Source organism: Panthera leo, chromosome D2 (assembly GCF_018350215.1).
Source record: "Panthera leo isolate Ple1 chromosome D2, P.leo_Ple1_pat1.1, whole genome shotgun sequence".
In the NCBI taxonomy this organism is placed as follows: domain Eukaryota; kingdom Metazoa; phylum Chordata; class Mammalia; order Carnivora; family Felidae; genus Panthera; species Panthera leo.
Genome location: NC_056689.1, coordinates 77,027,444 through 77,052,652, shown reverse-complemented (window position 1 = coordinate 77,052,652; position 25,209 = coordinate 77,027,444). Strand labels below are relative to the sequence as shown.

At 51.2% G+C, this 25,209-nt stretch overlaps 1 protein-coding gene across 10 annotated transcripts in view; it reads left to right on the top strand.

Moving 5' to 3' along the window:
* The window catches only part of FGFR2 (fibroblast growth factor receptor 2), a 108,508-nt gene that overhangs the window by 2,428 nt on the left and 80,871 nt on the right, over window positions 1-25,209 (top strand). For 9 of the 10 annotated variants that reach the window (XM_042907859.1, XM_042907858.1, XM_042907857.1 and 6 more), the window contains exon 2: window positions 1,940-2,213. In XM_042907859.1, coding sequence (XP_042763793.1) covers window positions 2,045-2,213 — 169 coding nt within the window. In that variant the 5' untranslated portion in view covers window positions 1,940-2,044. Of the gene's footprint in view, window positions 1-1,338; window positions 1,370-1,939; window positions 2,214-25,209 lie in introns of those variants that run through there. The other variant, XM_042907850.1, reaches the window with a different exon arrangement.

The following is a 25,209-nucleotide window of genomic DNA, read 5'->3' as shown; positions in this document are numbered from 1 at the left end:
CTCGGGACCTAATTATCCTGCCTAGGAGGTCCCTTCACACTTTTGTCCACTTTGGTGAGGAGTTGTGCAGACCTGCTGCCTTAGGCCTCCGCCTTCCAGAGATGTGAGCAGGGGGCAGCCTGGGGCCTGGACCCGGTAATGGCTAAAATTCAAGTTTCTGGTGCAAGCTGACCGGTATGAATGAATGGTCTGAGATTTAGCTGAGGTCACTGACCGGCTTTCTCTGCCTGGAGCAAAGGAAGCCCCCTGGGCTGGGACAGGTGGGTGAGGAGGCCAGGGAAGCAGCCTGGGGGGAAACCTACTAGGATTTAAGGTTGTTTGTGGAGTTGTGTCAGAGGCAGAAAATTCCCATGCATTCTGGAAATGCTTAGTAAATCAATGGGCATGCTTGTGTACTTTCCTCCCACATGTGTGTAGAAATAGATACGGAGTTATCTTTTGAGGCTCTTAACTTCAAGAGGAAAGAAAAGTCAGGGGGAAAAAAAAAACATCCTTCAAGCAATCTGAAAATAGAGGGTGTGCTTGCATGCACGCGCTTTTCTTGCTTTTGCTGTGAATCACACCGTTTCACATGTGCTTTCTCTGCAGCAGAGAATTTCTTTTTTCCTTCTCAGGAAATGGTGCAGCAGTCTCTTTTCCCATTTTAATCCTTAGTCAAGGCTAAAAGGAACAGTTTTTCTGATGTAGCTTTGGAGAGGCTCACGCCGTGTTGAAATTTGATGGTATAATTTGAAACCTCAAGTTGGCATACAGAAAGCCCAGGGCTTAGAGATTTTTGTGTTAAAGGTCTCCCCCCGCCAATCCTTAACATGTGGTTGGTTCATTTATAGAGTTTATGGAATCTGTGATTGTTTCAGATTTTCTCAAGTTTGTGCATTTCGGTTCTACACGTAGTGATTGAGGATAATGAACGCATTTAAAGTCATTCGGAATATTTAAGTTTGGGAAGCTCTCTTTGCCTTTGGGTCAAATGGGTGAATAGACCAGGCAGTTGAGCACCCCCCCCCCCCCCCGTAACTTCTACTGTGAAGTTTCAGCCAATAGATTAGCCTATTGAAAGTCATTGTCCCAATCGCATACCATGACAGTAATTTACACGTCACCATCATCGTTCATAACACACCTGCGTTATTCCTCTGAGTTTGCGTCTGCTCTGTTCCTTCACCCGCTCTGTATGGGTTGAAGACATTTACGAGGCTGGGGCTGCCAGTAGTCACAGCGGAAGGGGGTTCTTCAGGCTTTGAATCTTTTTCTTGGATCAGCTGCTTTGAACGTGTTGCAGTTCCGTTCATTCTTCGTAAGTGGCTGCCTGGCGAAAGATTGAAACACATTTCTGTATTGGGAAATGAATCCTGACAAGTGTAAACTGGTGAGGATTTTTGGTCGCCTTCCTGGGGTCCCTTTTATTTTGCTGGTCTCCTTTCTTCCTAAGAACTAACAGTGAGGGTGGAGCCAGCCTCTCAGCTGCAGCCCCAGAAATAAGTCTGCAAACAGACGCCTCCACGATCCAGCTGTCTGAAGCCCAGTTGGCCTAAGAGAAGTTAACAAGGCCGGTGATGCCAACCCGAGCATTGGGAACTTGCTTTTGTAGTTGCCCTTCAAACAAAGGTCACGTTGCTTCTGCTTTTTGAGGGCGGCAGGGGTGACGGTGGAGAGCAGAAGAGAGCGCACCCTGCCCTGATCTGTGTCCCGTCGCTCCGCCTCTACCTCTGTTCCTCAAAAGTGTGCTTTTTAAAGATCAGCCCACCCTGCTTCGTGGACCGGGCTGGTGGAAACACCTGGGGCTCTGAGGTGCGGACGCAAGGCATTTGCAGATCATGAAAAGGAACTGTTGGCACATATATTTGGGAAGCTGAGAAGCTGTTTTAGCCCGCTTGGGGTTTCAGCGAATTGGCATCGGGGAGGATTTCACTGACTTCGCCGAATCTCTCTCCTCTAGAGGCTGCAGCAGCTGCAGAAGCAGCAGCAGGACGAGCAGCGGCTGCGGCAGCACCTTGGCTCCTGAGCATCGCAGGCGGTCCATGCGCGCAGAGGAGGTGTGCAGATGGGAGTGACGTCCACATGCAGATATGCAAGAGCTCGGGGGACTGGCACCACCTCACCCATGGTCAGCTGGGGTCGCTTCCTCTGCCTGGTCGTGGTCACCATGGCAACCCTGGCCCTGGCCCGGCCCTCCTTCAATTTAGTGGAGGACACCACGTTAGAGCCGGAAGGTAAGTTCCTTCGTTTCACTCTCAGGGTACCCAAGTTTGTTTGGGGCGTTCGTCCGGGGGAAGTGGCACTGAGGTCAAGGCCTCTTTTAGAATCCGCTGCCCTTGCGTTGTCAGTGAGGCTCTGAGAGCCAGGAGTGGGCTCCCTGCTGCCCCCAGGCCGGAGGTTGCCAGAGAAGGTTCCTTGCTGTAACACCGCAGGCCGGATGGTAGTTTGGTGGTTTCTGGGTGTGCGCGCTTCCCTGCTCTGGGTGAGGGAGCCAGCCTGCACTTCACCTTTCTCCGGTGCCCGGCGGTGCTGCGGGAAGGGGGTGCGTGGAGGTGAAGGCCATCTATAGCCTCCTGCAGGAGCTTTCTCACCGGAGGGAGAGTCTTGCTTCTGATGTAAAGAATTGCTGTTTTCTGACAAAAGGAGCCACGAAGGGAAATTGCCAACATCTGAAATGCTGACATTTTATTTTCATTGTCTAAGGAGAAAAAGAAGCCTCTGAAGTTCAGCCCAGAGACGCTAGACATATTAGTGTTTTTTTGTTTTTTCTTTTTTTTGGCCCTTGTCGTTCATAATACCTAAGCAGTACGTCGCAGAAACTGCAGATTGTGCTTTAGGTAGATTTGGAAGTGAAGGTACCTGGCTGTCTCCCACATCTCTGAGAACTTACAGATCGAACAGGCCATGCACTGTGTTTCAGCCTTGGAAATTTAATTTTAAAGGCACGAAGCCAGTTGGTGAACACTTCAGTGGGGCTGAATTACTTAGCGGGACAGGGTTGGAACCTCTTTCCCGGGTCCTTCTGAGACGACAGTAGCCAAGCCTCCACTTGGTGCGGCGTTGAAATCTGTCATCAGCAGGGAATATTGGGAGCTGAGTTAGTTTTCCAGTGGTAATCCGAGAATAAAACGGCAGATCCCAGCACTCATCGCCACTTAATGAACCTGTTTGCTGAGAGCCCACCTGGTGCTTGCTAAGCTTTGGGGGCGGTCGTGGTCCCGAGCGGTCTGGGGTCAGCTCAGCTGTTCTGGGAGGGCACCCCGCACCGCAGGCTGGAGAGGGACGGAGAGCCGGTCGGGATGACACGGGAAGGAGGGCTGTGTTCCTGCCAGAGATGAGAGCACCGAGGGAGGGGGCTCCCACTGAGGCCCACGCATGCGTCATAAGAGGATAAGTAAGGGCAACTGTTTTTCTAAAACGGGCCTTACTGGGAGGCAGTCGGGCATTGGCAACAGTGAGGCCGGTCGGTGCGCCGTCTCACGCAGAGGCATGGGGGCTTTGTGCAAACAGGTGCAGTGACGTCACAGGGGTTTCCACGTCTCCGGGAGGGGGGGAGTCTGGTGAGAGTTTGTGTCTGCGACACTTACGGGCTCCAGCCCCGGTGATGATGGCACTGCCTCCTTGTGCTACGTGCTGTGACAGAAGCACACGTGTGATTTGCAGAGGTGATGCCTTTTTAAAGGGCTTAATGCGAGAGAAAAGGTTCCTGGTTTCTGAAAGTCATGCCTGTTCTCTGATTGTGCTGATAATTACAATAGATGTGTTTCCTAATTGCTGATTTTTCCCTGGAGTGCGGGGCTCAGCACTTGCCCACGCAGCTGAGCCGGGGGTTTCCTACCGGGCACGGCCTAGGTTAGGAAAAAAAACTGGCATTTTTCATTTCGACTTTCAGGGCAGCCTTATTGGGAGTTTATCGCAACATATAAAGTGTAAACGGTCCTGGAGGACCTCTTTTTATCATATTTAATTATGAAAGAAAGTTTAAAATATGCGGGAAGAGGTGGGGGCGGAGAGGGGAAGACACAGTGGGCAGCGAGGAGGTTCCCCCCAATGGTTCCTTGTGTAACAATTTGTATCCAACAATGAGAGCAGGTCTTTCTAACCTGGGATCTGTGGATGCACTTGGGGGCTGGGGAGGTGTTTGCGAATTCCCCCCCCCAGGTTGTAGGCAATACTTTGCAAATGTCATTGTCCACATTTTTCGGGGTTCACAGCTTCCATGAGGTTTGCGTCCAGGATCGTGACAGGTTTAAATGGGAAGTGCAGAGCTGCAAAGAAGTGGCTTTGGAAAAGCATTCAACCCCCTCAACCTCAGTTTCCCTTCCTGTCATCTGACGGTTTGATAAGATGACCTTTAAGGTCTTCTTCGTTAATGCTAAATGAATGGTGATGTCCTCAGGAGCCTTCTGGCAACTCACCTCAAAAGGTCGCCAGTAGGGGCGCCTGGGTGGCGCAGTCGGTTAAGCGTCCGACTTCAGCCAGGTCACGATCTCACGGTCCGTGAGTTCGAGCCCCGCGTCGGGCTCTGGGCTGATGGCTCAGAGCCTGGAGCCGTTTTCCGATTCTGTGTCTCCCTCTCTCTTTGTCCCTCCCCCGTTCATGCTCTGTCTCTCTCTGTCCCACAAATAAATAAACGTTGAAAAAAAATTAAAAAAAAAAAAAAAAAAAGGTCGCCAGGAGATTTTAGGGTCCCTGGGAGCAGAGAGCAGTAGAGCACACGGCCTGGCATCTCATAAGCACCCAGGACCTGTTCTCATCCTCGTTCCTGATGAGATGGGCGCATGTGTCTGCTCTGTTCTGTGCCCATTGCCACAGTGTCAGGAAATGTGGAGGCTTTTGGAGAGAGTGGAGAAGAAAATCGCTCTCCGACGGAGAAGGCCCTTTGTGGCTCCAGGCGGTTGTGTTTGCTTTCTGTAGGGTCTGTGCTGTCCTGGTAAGTACCGCATTGGCAATCGATTTGCGTTCTTCCACTGCCAGAGTTTTGCTTTAGCGTCGGAGGTTATTAGCAAGGTAGTCTGGTTGTAGATGAAGAAGGGGTTAACAACTGGAAGCAGACTGACCGAGTGGGGACAGCTCCAGTTTAGGGCATGGTCCTGCCGACCTGGGGGGAGAGAGGGAGGATGGGTGGGTGAGTGGGTGTCTGTTGGTTCCAGTGCATCTTCTGTGGTTCGTCTGACTATAGCTTCGATTAGCATAGGTTCAACCTTAACCTTCTGTTGCACAAGGCCTCATCTTGGAAGACTTCTTGGTTTGTTAATTTGGAGGCTCAGAGTAGACGCTGTGTATGGGGCTGGACCAGAGGAGAATGTGTCTGGGGCAAAATGTGACTAAGTTCCAGGAAGGGGCCTGTGCCCTAAGACTAGAGAATCCTTTCCAATCTTCTTGGCTCTGTACAATATCATCATATATCATCGTATCGTATCATCTATCGTATATCATTTGTCTTCTGGACACTATGAAATGGTAACAGTAGGGTTGGATCTACCCAACTGATTTACGAAGAAAATAATCTCCAGGAGATTTTAGTTAATATCCCAGTTTAACAAAGAATATTTTCCGTTGGTCATTCATTGTTGTAGGGGAATGGCTGAAGGCTATAAGCTCAGTTATTGACTCGAAGGGGGTTAGTCCTCAATGCCAAGTACTGTTCTGTTGATTAATATTCTAATTATTTAAAGTATAATCAAGCTTGATTATCCTGGGGAGGAGGTGACTCTTTCAAGTTTTTTCTGACGTTTTGTCACCTACTCTGGTTCATTAAGTCATTGTTGACATTAATGATATCTTTGTTTACACCAGCCCAGTAGGAGCTAAAATAAAAGGGCTTTTCCAACCCCAAACCCCTAATTACTTTCCCACCCTCTACAAAGTGTGATTCTGAAAAGCGACAACCTGAGAAGAAAGTAGTTTGCATTTTTTTTTTCCAAACCAATTTTTTGGCAACCTTCTAAGAGGTCGTGCTGTCCTGGACCAATGTGTGAGTTGGTCCCAAACTCAAAAGCAGAGTCAGTGAATGAAGAATGCACAAGGAAGTCAGATTTTTCCAGCATGGTTTTAGGTCCTTTGTTCCGAGTATTGTAAATGCCGTAATGTCAGCCATACGCATTTAATTGCAAGTTAAGAGAAAAAAGAATATATCCGCATACCAAGAGTGAATGATTTCAAATAATCTTCTGTTTTGTATTATCTGCATCCTTGCTCCTCAGTACGAGTGTTAATATTTAAGAGTTGACTGGAACTTGAGAGTTAGCTTAGGAACAAGGACTTATTCCCGGTCAGTTAAACGAAATGCAGGCTTATGCAGTTAAATACACAATGAAGTACACATTCTTTATTAGCATATAAAGTATTTCACAATTCATAGACAAAGAACTGGGCTAAACATTACCTCCGAGAGCAAAAATCGGGCAAGCCGAAAGACTTGGTGTTTGTATAACTCTCCATGCTCAGTCCCTCTGATCCGAATTCAGTGGGTGTGTGTTTTGCCTGTTTATTTTAACCAGTCAAAACACTGAGGACTTTCTCAGGGACAAGCCCCTCACTAGGAACCATAAGTGGTTCTTTTCAAGTCCTTCTGACCCATTTGAGGGTGAGAATTCAGATAACCAGAGCAATCCAATATGAGAGGTTTCCAGTATCAGACTTAATGAATAATTACGTGGTTATGAAATACCTAGGGTAGTGTTTAAACAGGAAGAGCCTTGTTCAATGTTCACATTCTCCAGAAAATGTATCTAGTGGCCCTTCAGCCTGCAGTCTGTTGTTCCCGTGTTTGCTTTTTCCAGGGTAATTGTTAAAAGGCTACCTCCCACCCTTCTTCATCAGGGTCTGGCTTAATTTCCCATTTCCATGGAAGCCGTCTGATTTTACTCTTTCGAGGGGAAGGGGGGACATTGGTTTTGGGGCTCCAGGTAGGCCACGCGGCTGGTGTGCCCCTCTCTACTCGCTGTCCCGATTGGATTCTTAGCACGGTGACTTGTCTGTGGGCAGGCCATTCAGAGATTATTTTCTGAAAAGTTTTCCAGGCTGTCCCACCAATGATTCCGAACCAGTGGGTTTACTGCCACTGTGCAGAAATGCCTGTGATCGTTATCATTCGGGCGCCTCGAGGAATGACTCTAGCCTTAGGTTTTGAGTTCTTTTCATCCGTCTGCTGTATCCGCTTGGGGAGACTGAGCGATGGCTCTGCGTTTCCAGCTCTCCCTTCGTGGTTGCGCCTGATGTCGGTCACTGTGCCACACCTGTGCCCCACGTGCTTCTGACTTGCCTTCTTAGCGTGGTTTCTTTTAACTGATGGTGACTGTGTTCAAGGCTGTATGGGCTGAAGAGGGAACCTGATGTAGGGGCTGAACCTTCAGCGTTAGCTGAAGGGGGGCGGGTTTACTGAGCAGTGATGTTTCAGCATCATTGTATCCAAGACGAACAAACCCCTAAGAACACAGCTTTGACTTGTTAGAGGCTCTTGGGCTTGAGATTTTATTATTTAAAAAAATTTTTTCCTCTTTTTTTAAAGTTTATTTTGAGGGAGAGAGAGAGAGAGCGCGAGCGCACGAGCAGGGGAGGGGCAGAGAGAGGTAGAGACAGAATCCCAATCAGGCCTCATGCCATCACTGTGGAGCCTGATGCGGGGCTCGAATTCATGAACCGTGAGATCATGACCTGAGCTGAGATTAAGAGTTGGATACTTAACTGACTGAGCTACCCAGGAACCCCAAGATTTTATTTTTTTAATTTTTATTGATTTCATTATTTAAAAAAAAATTAAAAAAAAATTTTTTTAAATGTTTATTTATTTTTGAGACAGAGAAAGACAGTGTGAACGGGGGAGGGTCAGAGAGAGGGAGGCACAGAATCTGAAGCAGGCTCCAGGCTCCGAGCCTTCAGCACAGAGCCAGACGCGGGGCTCGAACTCACGGAGTGTGAGATCATGACCTGAGCCGAAGTCGGATGCTCAACCAACTGAGCCACCCAGGTGCCCCCCGCAAAATTTTTTTTAACATTTATTCATTTTTGAGAGACATAGAGAGAGCGCTAGTGGGGGAGGGGCAGAGAGAGGGAGGCACAGAATCCAAAGCAGGCTCCAGGCTCTGAGCTGTCAGCACAGAGCCCAATGTGGGGCTTGAACCCACAAACCCTGGGCTCATGACCTGAGCCCAAGTCAGATGCCCAACCGACTGAGCCACTCAGGCGCCCCACATTATTTTTTCTAAAGTAAGCTCTGCGTCCAGCATGAGGCTTGAACTCATGACCCTGAGATCAAAAGTCACCTGCTCTACAGACTGAGCCAGCTAAGGGCCTTGGACTTGAGATTTTAAAGCCATGCATAACTCGTGTTCCATTTTGGGGAAAATGTTTATCTTCACACAAAGCCTTAAGGCTTTCTGGCAGCCCTTGAGTCTCCACAAACTGGCCACTTCCTCCTGCTTACCCAGGTAGACCTACAGTGACCCAGCTGATTGAGCTCTGGCCTTCTCGAATTAGGGAGTGTGTAAAGAGGAGGTAGGGAAAGGAGCCTGAGGCCAGGCTCTTTAAATAAGTCTGGTTGAACAAGCTGCTGGCCATGTTACTATAATGATTCTGTGTGTGTTGGAGAGGTCGCCTTCTGTAATTAACAAAGATTACACTTGCAATCTCTGCCCCCCCCCCCCCCCCCCCCCCCCCTCCTTGCTCTGATCAATGACTATCCCTTTTTAAAAGGGCATGATAGAGGGGTGCCTGGTGGCTCGGTTGGTTAAGCCTCTGATTCTCGATTTCGGCTCAGGTCAAGATCTCACAGTGGGTGGGATCAAGCCCCACATCGGTCTCTGTGTTGACAGCCTGGAACCTGCTTGGGATTCTCTCTCTCTCCTTCTCTCTCTGCCCCTCTCCTGCTTGTGTTCCCCTCCTCAAAGTAAATAATAAACATTTTCTTAAAAATGCCTTTTTAAAAGGGCATGATAGAAAATCCAAAATGGTAGCTGCAAATGCGGTGCTTATGGGCTTCGTTTATAGGATTTCAAGTTTTTACTGCTTCTGTATTCATACAGAAGGATATTTCATGATTAGGACAGACTGTGGTTGACCTTGAAGAGTGTACATCCTGTAAAGGCTTTAGGTTTAAGTCATGCTTTAGGTTTTCAGTAATTTTGGTTTTGGGAAACTTGCACCATGATGGAGTTGTAGGACTCTGGGTGTGAACTATTGTCATTTATTCCACTTTGGAATACGTAAGTAATTACGCCCCGTTCTGGACTTTTGCCACTTCATGTGAATATTGAGAATTTCAGATTCTTCTTGTACTGAGTCAGGGAGCTAAGCTGTGGAATATTCTTTCCTTTAACCCCTTGTCCAACTAGAGAATGGTAAATTCCATGTCCTGGATGGATGGAATGCACGTATATGGAATTTCAGGTTATGGTGAACATGTTTTATGAGGAGGTCAAAACCCAGCTTATAAGGAAAGTTCTGATATGTTCAGGAATGAGGACATGGGACATATTTATTTGTACGATTTATATATCACCTTTCCTGGAAGAGAAAGAACTCCATTGTGGGCTCTGACGCTGATCAACTCTACATAAATTGTCACGGTCCTTTCCTAACTGTAGAACTCCTTCTTTGTCATTCTATGTGGTCTCTTTTTACACATGACTGTTTACTGTTAAGGTTTTCCATATCTGATCAGTTGTAATGTTTTAAAAATATATCGACATCATAAAGGCCAGTTTTGTGTGTTGGGTGGGGAGCAGGGTGGGAGGGACTATAAAATGAAAATACAGATCTTTGTGGTGACAAATTTAGGGTTTAAACTTTTTTGGAAGCCCTCAAACTTCAGATTCTTAGTTGACAGTGAGATTGCTCTATAGGAAGGCATGTGGCTGCCTTTAAGGGTCTCCCTCCTTGTCCACCATGCTTCCTGGGTTTCCACCAAATGTGTTGCATTCTTAGCTGATAAAAGGGGGGAGGGTACCCAATTGAATCTGTATCCTAAACATTATAAATGTTTCAAACTTAAAACACATCTTGAAAAGACCAAATATCCCCTATAAAATTAACTTAAATTCTTCATCTGAATCCATAAAGATGAATAAAATACTTTTTTTAATGTTTATTTATTTTTGAGAGAGAAAGCATGAGTGGGCAAGGGGCAGAGAGAGAATGGGAGACAGGCTTTGAAGCAGGCTCTGGGCTGAGAGCAGAGAGCCTGATGTGGGGCTCAAACCCACAAACTGGGAGATCATGACCTGAGCCAGAGTTCGACCCTTAGCCCACTGAGCCACCCAGGCGCCCTGAATAAAATAAGTTTGAGTGGCATGCGATGTGCTGTCTGGGGACAAAAGCACAGAAGGAACTTGGCCTTGGGCTTAGGCAAGACAGACTTGAATCACTCCCCTATCTACTGCTGCTGTGACTTCGTATAAGGTAGATGATCACTTTGAGCCTGCCTTTCTTTATCTGAAACTGGCCAATGAGATCTATGTGAGGGGGCGGGGATGTGAATATGAGGCAAATGGGTGTAGAACTCTCTCTCTCCATCCCCATCCTCACTTTCTTGTCAATGTAAAAACCTGATACAGGATTTAAAACCAAGATTTCAGGGGCACCTGGGTGGCGACTCAGTTGGTTAAGTATCCGACTCTTGGTCTCAGCCCCGCTCTTGGTCTCAGGGGTGTGAGTTCAAGCCCTGCATTGGGCTCTGTGTGGGCGTGAAGGCTCCTTTTTAAAAAAGAAAAAGAAAAAGCCAGTATTTCAGGCATATTTACTAGATCTTCTGGTGGGAAGCGTTTGCATTAATCAAAATAGAAAGCGTGCTGTAGGCCATTTATCCATCCCTCCATATCGTCTTGGGCCTTTGTAAGTTTGGACTTCAGCAATGTGATCGTCTTGCTGCTTGCAGTCCAAATGGTTCAGGGTTGACCTATTTTCCCCGTAGAAAAAAAACGTGTTTGCCGCTTTGTAATAATTGTAGGACACGCTCTTCATGGAGAGCAATATATTTTGGCAAGGAACGAGTTTTCTGTTTGAGGCTTCCAAAGGATTGCCGTTAGGCCCTGTGAAGAAGGATGGAGACAGGATTGGGGGGTGGGGGGTGGGGGTGGGGTGTAGCGTGCTCTGCTTTTGTCCAGGCCACTGAGGGGAGCGCCGGAGCAAGTTACTGTCGTTCCTGCCAAGTTTAACTGCAGCGACTCCCCTGGGCAGCCTGCTGGGTGTTCCTACCTGGGCAGGTAGCTGGGCTTCCGGACTTTATGGAAGGGAAGGAAATTGTCAGGGGACCTGCACTACTGAGGGGGAGGAGCTGAGCAATCATTTGCATGTTATACCCCTGTGGGGTCGTTTGATTGGACAAGCAGGGGTGTGAGGGGGAGTGGTCAGTGTGGATGCATGCATGGGGTCATTTTTTTTAGCCCATTCCTTGAGAGGGTGAGGAGGGTGATGATAACAGTAGCTCTCATGACCATTTATTGAGTGCCTGCTGTGTGTCAGACGCAGTGCTAGGTCCCTTGACATCTAGCCTCTCTAATCTTTTCTCCCCGTTTTATTGAGATATGATAGACTCACAGCACGGCGTAAGTATAAGGTGTACGGCAGGATGATTGGACTTACGTAAATCATTTCATGATTATCGTAAGTAGTTTAAGATCTCCTACAGATGAAAAAAGAAAAAGAAAAAAGAAGGTTTTTCCTTGTGATGAGAACTCTCAGGATCTATTCCCTGGAAAACTTTCACATGCGCCACACGGCCATGGTGATGATAGTCATTGTGTTGTGCATTACATCCCTAGAACTGTTTTTTTTTTTTTTTTTTTTTAAGTTTATTTATTTATTTATTTTGAGACACAGAGAGCGTGAGCAGGGGAGGGGCAGAGAGAGAGGGGAAGAGAGGGAGTCCCATGCAGGTGTTCATCGCGGAGCCCGATGCGGGGCTTGACTTCACCACCACGAGACTGTGACCTGAGCTGAATTCAAGAGTCGGATGCTTAACTGACTGAGCCCCCCGGGTGTCCCGGCCTAGTCCTTGTTTATGTCACAACAAAAAAAAGTTTGTACTTTTTGACCACCTTCCTGCAGTTCCTCTGCCCCCATCTCTAATCTTAATCATCCAGCTGACCCCCGGGTCATTCATGTTCCCATTTTATGGACGAGACTCTTGACTGAGACCCTCGGAGATGAAATGTTTCCTCCAAGACTCCACAGCGGGCGTGGGCCCCGGCCTTGGGGTGAATTTCTTGGCATAAGGAAGGTTTATCGATTGATTCCTTTCCTTTCCCCGAGCAGGAGGGTCCTCTGTGGCATATGGTAGGGCGGCCTCGTCATTCTTTCCGAAATATGTCATTTGACTGTTAAACATGTAAGGACGCTGCTGGGTGATTCTGTCTCTTCCCCACATACCCACACCTATTTTCCTAAAGCTGTTTGAAGAAAAGTCCTGGGCAATAAAACCAGTGCAATAATTACCACTTTGTGATTCTCCGAGAATGGCCTCTGGTGATATGCAGCTGACTAGTAAGAAGCCAACCCTTTTCCTGCCGGGAGACTGGAGGGAGATGCCTTGAGGCCCAGTTAGTGACCCCTGGCTCAGTCACCCAGCAGGAGCTCAGGCAGGTAGGGCTGACTGGTCTGGTATTTGCCCATTTGCTCAGAAGCCAACTCAGCGGAGTGGGAGCAGACCATCCCGTTTTTCCTTGTCCCAGATGCTTCTGGCCGTTTGCCCTGGCACTGCTAAATGTTTGCCTTTTTGCTTGTCACTTTAATAGTACGTCACACTTCTCTCCAGCGTGTCCGATTCTCAGTTGGGTCAAGGCCCACCTGCGCAGACGGTTGTTCTTGGGGCTCCTACCACCTACGGTCATGGAAACGACAAATGGCAGGGCCTCCCTGGCCCTTGACGACGCCGGGGCAAAAGTGGGGAACAAAGAGAACATCTAAGAATGGAAAGGCTGAAGCAGCAATCCCCCACGCCTCCTCTTGGCCAGGAGGGGCGTCCCAAGGGGAGGAGGAGGCTGAGCAGTAGAGCCATTTTTAAGCAAACAAAAGTTCATTTTGGGTGGTTAAAAAAAGGTGGCTTCTAAGGGGAGCTTGCTAGACCTGGAGGTGAATTGGGCCTGGTTTAGTCCGCTGGACCTTGCACTGAACTTGCATGGTGAATGCGGAACGTCCGTCCGGGGTCGCAGGTGTTCAGAAGGGGGGCTCAGCGTTGGAGAGATGGTGTTGAATGCTTGGCGGTTGGAAACCTGCAGCTTCCTCTCTTAGCCTTGCAGCCCTGGTGGGGGGACAACTGCCAGAGCTTGGCAGACACAGGTCATCAACCCTTTACAGACTGTGGCGTAATTTTTTAAATGTTTATTTTTGAGAGAGAGAGAGAGAGATTGAGAGAGAGAGAGAGACAGAGAACGAGGGAGACACAGAATCCGAAGCAGGCTCCAGGCTCTGAGCTGTCAGCACAGAGCCTGATGCGGGGCCCGAACTCACGAACCGTGAGATCATGACCTGAGTGGAAGTCAGATGCTTAACCGGCTGAGCCACCCAGGTGCCCCCCAGATACATTTTTTGAAACCCTACCATGTGTTGAGCTCTGTGGGGATAGAATGGCAAGCCAAAAACAGTCTCAAGTCCTATGAATGGGCGGGGGGGCCATAGATCTTTGTCAAATAACTGCCAAAACGAGGTCCTAGTTCCAATCCTGGGTGCAGGTGCTCTGAAGAAGAAGCACGGTGGGTCTCAAAGGGTTGCAGGAACCCTGAGGAAGCCGGGGTGCCGCTTGAAGGAGACTAGAGTAGTAGGCCAGGTCAGGTGGGGAACCTGTGGGCCACGGTGAGGATTTTTCTGGGTACTCGAACTATGTGACTTCCCGAGGCTGAGCTTCTCAGGGAGGTGAGCACCCACCTTGATTCTTCAGCAGACCCCCCTGCATTGGCCCCAGTCAGTCCCAGCCACATGTGCCTGCCAGCTCTTTCCCTGCCCAGTTTGGGAACCATCCAGGGCCTGGCTCCTCCCCTGTCCCCCGTCAGGTTCCACTTGTTGCCGAGAGGTGCCCGTCTTTGCAGGTAGGGCCTGTGAACAGGTGGTCAAGGGTAGCTCTCAGCCACCTCCTTGACAAGTCTCTTTTCTGCCGCTGCAGTTTCTTACCAGGTTAACATGGAGGCCGGAGGTGGTGGAAGGCAGGGGAGCCTGGGTAGTGAACTCCCAGAGCGGGGCCTCAGCCGAGGACCTGGGCATTTACATAAGGCTCCCTCCTTTCCCCGGAGCAGGGTGGGGCACAGTCTTGCTTAAAAGGGGCAGGTGTGCCAAGATGCTTGGGGGCCCAGCATAGCCCCTCCCGAGGTGAACTTGCTCTGATGGGTTTTGAAAGGGGCTGGGCTCTGCATGGAGAAGTGGAAACTCTTCAAAGTTTGCTTTCCAGAAGGTTTGACCTCTTTGCAGATACACGGCTTAGGGCCTAGGAGAAAGGCTGACCCTGGTGGCACCCTTCTAGATTTGGAATTTCCTGAATGAACGAACGTGCTTTCAGTCCTGGGGCACAGGATTCCCCACGGGGGAATTTTCCTTTTTTTTTGTAAGTCACTGGAGAAAAGCGGGCAAGGGGCAAAGCCAGCTGGGGACGTGCCCCACCCGCCGCAGAGGCTCCCTGCCCCTGCTGACTTTAGGGGAAACCCCTCCAAGAGGTCATTCCGACCCAGCTGCTTGCTAAAGACCCCTCGGGCTATGAATCTGTGCCTTCAGCCTCAACAAGATTTCTGCACCAGGCTGGCCCGAACTTGCTGAGGCCTGAGTTGCCAGATCAAGCCATTCAAAGGAGGAGGGCCATCTGTTTCCCAGTTTCCAGCTGCTAGCCCTTCATTTGTAAATGGCCGGGATGCTGCTGGGGGGGTGGGGGGGAAACCGGTCTGGGGACACAGCTGCAGGCTCTGAACAAGTGTTGGAACTGGGGTCCTGCTGAGAGGAGAAAGGTCCAGCCCTTTAAGTAAACTTGCTCAAAGGTACTGCAAAAGGCCCGGAGTTGAAGATCAGGAGGCCAAGAGGCGTGCCCTTGCCTTCCTGGAGTAACTCTTACCCCACCCCCTTATCCTTTTCTTTGGTCCCTGGGGCGCTTTAAAAATATTCACTTATTCTGAAAGTACGTATGGAGGGAAGGGCTGGGGGAAAATGTCACCTAGGATTTCGACACGATCTGACCTTTGGGGGACTTGCAGGCCACATGTACCCACTTAGTATGTACTGTGGACTGTTTATGTCCGTGGCAGGGGGGTGAGCAGGTCCCGGAAGCAGGTTCTAGGAGCCAGGAGTAACCCTAAGTGCGGAATGGTGACCGTCCCTGAAAACTTGCTTCTGGAATGTAGTCACAGTGCTGGCTTAGGGCAAGCTCTCTGGAAAGCAGGCCCATCAGCCCCGTGCTGTTACAGGCTCCTGATGCTTGGGTGCCATGCAGGGCACAGGTGGGCACCTTGCCGGGGGGGTTTGGTGTTCAGGGCTCCTCCCGGCATGCTCTGGGGTTGTGATAAGGCATCTGGTCCGGGGAACTCTGCAGGGGTTTTTGTGGTCCGCATGTAAATATCTGGTATCCCCGATTTGTTGGATAGGTGAACAGTAGATGCTATTTTAATAAGCCAAGGCCTCTTCCCTCACTAAAGTCATCAAACAGGTGTCATTGGCATTGATAACAACTCTCTCCCAAGATCCTTGGATGTTTGGTTCCATTTGCCAGAAATCTACACTTAGGTAACTTACATAGATACGACCTGACAGATTTATGCATTTGAAAGAAAACCTTGTTTTAAAGTCAGAGTAAGGCAAATCAGCCTTACCATGAGGTGGGGGGAAAGAATCTGCTGATCACTTAGGGGTCAAGCTATAACCCACACACAGGCGCCCAGGCCTGCCCTGGCGGGAACTGGGGTGAGGGGTGCTTTTTCTCAGATGTGTCCCCACCACCCACCTTAGGGGTTACAAAGACCTTCCCAGGCAGCCTCTTGGTTTGTCCTTGTGATGACCTTGACCAGCAGCAGGCTAGCCCGGAGGTGTTTCCCTGTTCTGTAAACTGGGGCTCAGACTCAGGTGATGGGAAGGGGCTGTCCAAGTTGATGTGGGTTCATCCCTGCACAACCAGGTCTCCGACTCTCTCGTCCTTGGACACTGGTGCTGAACTTCTCACAGTGTGGTCTTTGGACCAGCAGCATTAGCATTATCTGGGAGCTGGTGGGAAGCTCAGAAGCTCAGACCCTACTCCACAACTACTGACCCAGAAACGTTGGAGCTGTGTTTTAATAGGCTGTCTAGGTGGTCTTTATGCAGAAGAAAGTCTGAGAAGCACTGCTGATCCCCCCCCCACCCAAGAAGGTCATTCGGAGAGGGCGGGCCGGGTCGGTGGGGGAGGTGGCTGTATTTGGCTCTGTAGGTTCGAGGTGAATAAACAAAGGCTGTAGTGTCTTGGAGATGAGAACAGCGTGGGCTGTGTTGACGGGAAGCAGGGATTTTCGCAGAGGAGATGATATTTGAGCTGGGCTCTGAAGGCTGAATAGGAGCTTGCCGGGCAGAGTAGTGGGGCAGGGTAACGGGCAGAGGAAACAGTGCCCGCGAGAACAGACAAGTCTAGGGCATGAGGGAGAAGAAGATGGAGGGGGGTCGTGGGGCCTCGCGCAACCGTGGCCTTAATGTGAGGAATATTCTTTGGGTTTTACCCTGTCAGAGTGTGGAGTGGTCTCTGTCTTTTATTTATTTATTTCATTTCATTTCATTCGTTCATTCATTCATTCATTCATTCAATTAAAGGTCAGTTTTGTTTCCCAGGTTGCTCTGGGGGTCCGCGGTGGATACATGGGGTGGACTGGGGGGGCAAGGCAGAGGTCTTTTGGAGAGAAGGTGGGGACCTGCAGGGGTGAGGTCTTGCCCTTGTTCTCTTTTCAGAGCTGTTTCAGAGAGAACTAACAGGAGTAGCAGATGTGGGGCCTGGTGGGATGGGAGGCAGGAGGGAGAAGTGGGGGGCTTCAGGGCCGAGTTGGAGCTGAGTTGATGTCAGCCAGGGGCTGCTGGAGGGGAAGAGGGGGAAGGGCACTTGCTTGTTTTGGGCGGCACCTCGGAAGACAAGGTCAGGTGATGTGCTCCCTCAGGCAGGTGGAAGGATGAACCTTCCAGCAGGGACTTGAGCGGCATTGATGTGGAGGGGGCAGGGAAGGCTGCAGAGGTGGGCCAAGCAGAGTATAGGGAAGGGACCACGAGAGCCAGGGGCGGGCTTCTGAGCATATTCGCAGATACGGGGGAGTGCGGAAGGAGGAGGTCCCAGAGAGGCAAGACCTCCGCCACACCGCTCTGTTCTTAGGAACACTCACACACGTGCACAAGCAGAAGACAGAACGACACAAGGGATGATTAACACTAAGCTATGTGTTAGGGGCTCTAGAAACAGAACAGAAGGTTCCCCTTTGTTTTCTTACATCCCCAGACTTCCGTGTTGAGAACACCTGGTTAGGTGGCTTTTCTGTCTCTCACGCGTAGTCTGCTGCAGCTGAGAAGTAATGATTTCAGCTAGAAGGTCTTCCCGCTGGTACATTCGAGGTCCTGCCGAGTGGCAGCGGCCCGGAGCTAGGTGCTTTCTGTGCGCGCGCTCGTTATCATCAGTCCTGGTTTGCAGGCGGAGACACAGGAAGCGATCACACAATTTGTCAGTGGCAGAGTTGGAACTTAGGTCGGTTCTCAGCCTGTTCTTGCCTTTTCTTTTCTTTATTTTTAACGTTTGTTTATTTTGAGAGAGAGAGAGAGAGAGAGAGAGAGAGAGAGAGAGAACGAGAGGGGGGGAGGGGCAGAGAGCGTGAGAATCCCAAGCAGGCTCTGCGCCTACAGCGAGGAGCCCGATGGCCAGGCTCGAACTCACCAACCGTGAGATCATGACCTGAGCTGAAACCAAGAGAGGTGGACGCGTAACCGTCTGAGCCACCCAGGCGCCCCTGTTCTTGCCTTTTTCTGAAGAGCGCCCAGGGAGGGGACAGAGATGGGACCAGAGCTTTAATGCTAGGGTACCAGGAAGAGCTCAGGGACCAGCTGTGGGAATTGAAGCAGCCTCTGATGAGCAAGGTGGCTTTTTACCACTTTATAGGAGGAAGAGGGCTCTGCCGTTGTCAGGTCTCAGACGGAAACATTTTGGGGGCAGATGAGGCGTTCAGAACCGGAGATGACGCGTTCGTTTTACAGGCGACACCTCAGCAGGGTCACTCCTGATCTCAACGATGGTGATACAGGTCCGGCAAATCGCATTCATTCCTTCATTCCATGACCTCCTTGGGAGGCCCTCCCCACCTCCCAGTTCCCTTCCCACCTCCCAGTTCCCTTCCCGATACAGGGAGTACGAAACCTTCCCTCTGGGAGAGTTTTCCCAGGAGTCTGGGTCCGTCGGCAGGGCCAGCTTGATGACGTGGTTTTCCTTAGAGCAGCGTGTGCAAGGAAGCCCTGAAGATCTTCAGAGATGCCAGCCTCCTCCTGTGTTTCCAGAAGGCAGGAGGCCCACGGCCTGGATGACCAGGCATCAAGCACATGGACTCCTCGTTGTATGTGCGGCAGGGGGGTGCGTGCGGGCTGCTTTGATGTAACCTGCAGCGCCGGTTCCTGCTTCGTGGACACTAGATAATCTGATGGCATGTGCGGGAAATGCTTTTGAACAGAGGGCCCGGTGTGGAAGTTTTTGCTCAAGCAGAGCTGCTGATGTCCAGGGACTTTATGCAGATGGCACTGATCCCGTACCTGCATCCCGGTGGTCCAGTGGAAATTGTGCTGTCGTGAACATAAGAGTTTGGTGCAGGTGTTGGGACCAGGGAGAAAACCTTCCTTTTTATGCCCCCCCCCCCTCCCTTTCATGAGAACATGATTCACTGACAGCCTGAAACATCAGGATCAAAGGGAGAGAGGGGTTGCTGGCAGAATAGGGAGTGGATATTGCCACTTGGGGTCCAAATCTTGGGTGATCACGGTGACTCCTGCTTCCCTGAGGGCATTCTTAGGCATGTCACGATTTCTACGTTAGTATTTTCTCATGGGCAGCTGCATCACTTCTTTTCAGACTTGGAAAGCTGTTCCCCACGCATCTCAAAGATAGACCTAAATTATATGAGGGGTGTGCCTAAATATATAATTTTTAATGGTTACCATATTGGAAACATATGCCATTATCCCATCTGATCATGAGGAATGTGAGCCAGTCCAGAATTTCTGGAACAGGCAGGCTACTGTGGCAGAGGTAGCTATTAGTGGTTGTTACAGCCCCCGTGGAACCGACGGGGAGGTTTTAAGTGCTGACGTGTGTGTGTAAGACACCCCAACAATTGGCCGGGAAGGGAACTGCGGCCTCTCGGCCTGTTTACGTGTCTGTGGCTCATCGCTCCGACTTCTTTGTGTCCCCCGTTTTTATGTTGGCCGTATTTCTCGAGGCAGAGAACTTTCATCTTTATATTGCGCAGAGTGTTTGTCTCTCCCTCCTGCCTCTTAAAGTACAAGTAGTACCTATGCCTTATAAGGCCTCCGTTTCATGACAGGATTTTTGTCTTGTGCAAGTCCCTTCTTGCAAAGGGGAAGCTCTCAGGATGTCTGAGACGGAACAGCCCGCTCTCTGCCGCCCCTGCCTTCACTGTCTGTGCGTCTGCGGCCCCCCCCCCCCGCCCCCCTCCGTGGGTAGGGCCCACGGGGCGGGGGCGGTCATTTCTGACTTCCTTGTGGGGACCCCGGTACCTTTGTGTCTTTCTGTTGGTGAGATTTGGTGCCGGGCAGAATGATCTGGGCCTTCGGCCCCTCCGGGTTACTGAAAAGCTGTGCTGCAATGCCCGACGTCTCGACTGCCCAGCCTCCCTCAAGCCCAGCTTGTAAAAATGCTTCAGGACAGCGGTGTGTATGAGGGGGGTTGGTATTTCAATTCCCATGGACAGAAAATTGGGTATCGGCCAGTTAAAACTTCGTACTGGGACCGTGGCGTGGCCGCTTCAGGCCATCTTAAAGAGCGGGAGGGTGAGTCGAGGCTAACCGGAACAGACAGGCTCAGCCGCCACTTACCGCCGTGTGTGTCGCGCACTGTGACATTGCAGTGACATTTGCAGCTTTATTTTGTGCGCTGCTGTCTCAGGACCTTGGCAGGCCCACAGCAGTGATATCTGTTCCTCTGGTACAGGGTGGTGGAGGGAGGGCAGCACCAGGAAGCCCGAGGCTGGTTGACTGCTCTGTTCCCAGTGCTGGCGTGACGGTTCCCGTGGGAGCGCCGAGCTGCGACAAGAGGCACACGTTTGTGTCCCCGCAGCCCGCGTCCTGCCACCCGCCCGGCCTCTGCTCCAGCTCCAGGCCCCGGGTGGGGGGACGATCTGTTTCCCGAGTTCTCTCTCTCTTTCTCCCTTTCTGATCCTTTCTGGAGGAATGCGTTTGGGGCTCAGATGCCCCTGACTTTCTGACCGGGAGCATCTTCGGGGGCCGTGTCGCAGGGGCCCCGCCACACTGCATCCTCGAAGCCGGGGTTCCTGCCTCTTAGCTGCGAGCATCTTGACATTTGGAAAGGCGCCGTCCCGAGGAAACCCCAGAAAAGGCTTTACCTTGTGAGGTGCGACGTCATCGTCCCGCTGGCCTTCGCCGCTTTGTTGGCCCCGGACCCTGTCAACCTGCCGTCCACCCTCCAGCAGGCGATCGGACGGGGCGAGCCGCGGGCTTCCCATCTGTTCCCTGTTTGCATTTGGGCGCCATTTCAAAAACCACACGGGAAAGTTTATAGGCAAACATTATAAAAAGTGACAGTCTGGAGTGCTGCTATGGCTGGTCTGGCAACATAAAGCGTTACCTGAAATAGCTTACTGTTCCAAACTCCCTCCCTGCTTCAGCTGTCCCGAGACGGCCCTGCTGGTGACACGGGGGAAGGACCCAGGGACATGTGCGTTGAAGTCGCATAAGTCACGGCCCTTCTGGACTTTGACAGGCTGTCCCCTCCCCGGCTCTGGGCGCATACAGGCCAGGGTTTGCTTCCCTGTGCTTGTTTACCCGGAGGTGAACACCTGCGGCTTGCAGCCAGTGACGTTGGCATGATGTCACTCTGAGAGGTCATGATCCCCGCCCTCACTTGCTGAGGGCTGTCCCCCCGCCTCAGTGTCCTTCTCTTCCCAGATGAGGCCCCTCTGCTGCCCATGCGGGGACCGCACAGGCTGCATGCCGGGGACGGGCTACAGGAGCGCCCGTTGTCTCATTCTTTTAATATACACGTAGTCACTTGGATATTAAGAGAAAAAGCTGTGTGATCACTCTCGGTGACCGGGGTCACCTCGCCCGCTTCTCCCCTTGGCCGTTTTAGGTCTCCGTGACAATGTCGGACGCTGGTGTGTGTGTGTGTGTGTGTGTGTGTGTGTGTGTGTGTGTGTGTTTTCCCACTTTGAATTACTGTTATGAAAGATGGACGGAATTTTGTGTCTGTCTGTGGAAGTGTCTCCGAAAGAATATCTGGTGTGGAGGAGAGTGGCTTCTGGAACCTTCCCCCGTGGTGTTTTGGCAGGATCAGACGAGGGACAAGGTTGGACTGGGCGCTCCCTGTGGATTTCTCCCCCGCTCTGCGTAAGAAAGGTTAAAAGTAAGCTGTAGCACCAGAAAAAAAAAAAAAAAACAAAACAAATCCAGGAAACATTAATATGACTATAAAAGGTATTGTTTAAATCTCCTGGGGAATACTTTGCCCTGTGTCAACGGTCCTGCTTTACAGAGCAGGCCGAGCAGCCTGCTGGAGCAGGGGTGGGGGTAGGGAGGGGGTGGAGGCACCGGGCCCTGTCAGTGGAAGCAGATCCGTGTCGGGGAGCATCGCCGGTGCGTCATCGCTGGTGTCAGAGGACTTAGCAGATCTTCTTGGCTCCCCACCGAACGGTGTGAGGGAGATACCTGTGCAGGTGTGTGCGCGGCACTCACGGAACATGTTTGCAGGGCGCGGGCAAGACAGTCACCTGTCACCTGTAGCATTCAGACACAGAAGAGAAACCCAAGCCGGGAGTGGCCTCCTGGGGACGGGCGGGGACAGGGTGGCCTCCGCTGAGCCAGCTGTTTGGGTTCCAGGCAAAGCGCCCATGTCCTTGGCACCTTGTGCCCAGGTATGTTTGATGCAGGAACCCACAGGCTGGGCGGGGGTGCGCCTGGACGGTGTGGCAGTGGACCGTGTGGCATCCCTTCCCCCCGCCCCCAACTGTCTTCCTTCTCTTGGCACCGTTTTTTCCCCAAACGCTTCCTCAGTCCTCTCCTTGTTTTCAAAAAAATTTTAACGTAGGCTTGTTTACTTGGAGGGTGCAAGCAGGGGAGGGGCAGAGAGAGGGCTCTGTGCTGACAGGCTGACAGCAGCGAGCTGGACGTGGGGCTCGAACCCATGAACCGCGAACCCACGACCTGAACTGAAGTCGGATGCTCAACTCACTGAGCCACCCAGGTGCCCCTGTTTATTTATTTTTGAGAAAGAGGGAGAGAGTGCATGAGCGTGGGAGCGAGGGAGGGTCAGAGACAGAGAGACAGAGACAAAGAGACAGAGACAGAGAGAGAGAGAGAGAGAGAGAATATCCCAGTCAGGCTCCATGCTGTCAGTGTAGAGCTCGACACGGGGCTCGAACTCTCCAACTGCCTGATATGACTGGAGCCGAAATCAAGAGTCAGGTGCTTAAGTCCCTGGGCCACCGAGGCACCCCCTCTCCTTTTCGTTCACCCATTCGCCCTTCTCCCCGAGCCACGCCTACAGTCTGAGTGTGAACACCGCATTGCTGGGCTTTGCTGAAGTTGCCACAAACCCCCAGTGACCCGGTGAGCCTTTTGTGAACCGATCCGTTAGGTGCGGGTTCGTTCAGGCTTGAAGTCAGGTGGCCTAATTGTAATGGATGAACACCATTAGTGATGTGTTCTGGAGAGTTCTTTTACTGTCCTTGAAGCTTATCCTCTAACTGGAAAACGGGTGACAGTTTTGACCTGGTTTTACCGGAGAGAAGGACCACGTTGAGCAGAAGTCCTCTTATGGGCCCGGTGAGATGGGAGCCTGTCCGTGACATTGACCTGCATCTGTGGAGATACTGATCCAGACGCTCTCTGAGTATCCTCTGAAGATAGTGGTGCCAGAGGCGTGGTGAGCGTCGTCAGCCTCGAAGGACAGCGGTAGTGACGGTCACGGGCCCGGCAGGTTATAGATTGGACGCCGAGGTTCCTGTTGGCTCATCGGATCCTCACAAGCAATGCCGTGTCATTTCGGCATTCTTGCTCCTCAGTGGGGGAGGGACCGAGGTGGAGAGGTGAAGCAGGAACGGAGTGGAGCGGGGCTCAGGGGACCATCCTTTTCTTGCGCACGACGGCACATTTATCGTCAGCTCCTGTGTGTCCGGCCCCACGCAAGACGCGGTCCCTGCCCTTGAGGCCTCAGTGGGCCACGTTCCTCTTTTACCACCAACCAGCAGGTGGTGGTGTCTTTGTGACGTTGGTCCGGGCACCCCTGGCTTCCGCGAGACCCAGTGGTTTACCAGATATTCTCAGCGAAAATGCGTTCCTTTAAGAACAGGGAAATCGTAACTCTACCTTTGTCGGGAGAGAGAGGTTTTTGCGTCCTAATTGCAAGTATCTTGCTTATCTTTTTTTTTTTTTTTTTTTTTAAAGCAGTCTCCATACATTCTCCTGCCTGCATGAAATAGGGACATGGCTCTCCTGATGGGAGGGGCCAGGGCAGAGGCAGGCTGGCTACGTGTCTCCCTGAGAGGGTGAAGATCCGCAGTTCGGGGTCCAGCCACTCCTGCGTAGACCTCTCTTGATGTCCGGTCCTGGCTCAGAGGAAAGCAGATTCTGTAGTATTCTCGGTACCTTGCTGACGATGCCGTGTGGTCCCGATAAATATTATTTTGTGACCCAGGCTAATCCACGATACATTCACTCTTAACATTGTGGGTGCTGTTTCGGTAATTACTGGTTGGTTATATGGGACCCAAATGCCATCTGATCCTTGCTTTAACCAGCTGTGAAAGGGACTCGGCCAGGTGTCCTGTGGGGCACCATCACTTCCGATGGGACTCCAAGCCGCTGGAAATGGGGCAAGGTCCGCGATCCGGGGTCGCGCTGAATTCCTTTTTTCTCTTCCTTCCCCTCTTTCCCACATTTTTCTTCCTTTTCTCTGTCCTGCTCGGGCTTCAGAGTTCAGGATATTTCTAGGAGTCCCTCAATTCAGGTGCATTTGGACCTCAGCAAGCTCAGGAGGCGTGTGGCCTGAGGAACCTTCCAGCTGAGGTCCCGGCGACATCTTTCAGACATCACTTTGCCCTTCAACCCCTCAGAGCAGCCTTCTCTGAACATCCCGTACAACGGGGGTTGGCAAACTTTTCGTAAAGGGCGAGGCTTTGCAGAGGACGTAGGGTGTCCGTTCCAGCCGCTCAGCCCTGCCATTGTGACACAACAGCAGCCCCAGACAACACTTAAGGAGCAAACGTGGCTGCGTGCCAGGAAAACGGTGTTTACAAAAACGGGCAATGGCTGGGTTTGGCCCGGGGGCCGTGGTTTGCCAGCTCCTGCTCTAGAGAGAGCCCTCCCCCTCTGTCTTGTTTGTACCGCTGTCTTGCTGTATTTGGCTTCCTGACAAGACCGCCTCCCGTACTTTATACATTTTTTGTAGGCTTTTTGTTGATTGTCGGTCATCTCCACTGTAATTAAAGTTCCACCAGCGAGGCAGGGATTTTACTGTTCCCTGTTGCTCCCTGAGCATCTAGAACAAAGCGTGGCCCGTAGGAGGGGTCTCGTAGATGTAGAATGAGAGAGACAAAACTTACTCGGGAAGCGTAGCCTGCGAATTGGGGTTTTCTGCCCTCGTTTCAGGGTGTGTGTGTCCATGTTAAATCAGACTCTTACTTTCTTCTTCTATCTTGTTGTTGTTGTTGCTGTTGTGGCGGTGGTTCTCTATGTCCCGTTCAACGTCTGGGCTCTTCTTGGCATGTATGCCTTTGAAGGTGCCCCTTTGGGGAGCCCTGGCCCTCCCATGTTGGCTGTTGGTGGTGGTGGTGAGGATTTCTAGAACCAGATGCACACGGCCCTCACTGTTCCTTCAGCAGTGGCACTAAGGCACGGAGTGACTTTATTCCATTGTCATGTGGGAGATTTGTCCAGACTGCACTCAGAAGGACAAAACAGTTGCCTTGTGATGCTGCCCAGATTTGGAGCTATCCCAGCGCTGGGAAGCTTGATGTTTCCTGGGCCTGGGACTCTGGGTACCATTCACAGTTCCCATTGTGATGGATGAAAGCCCATTCATGG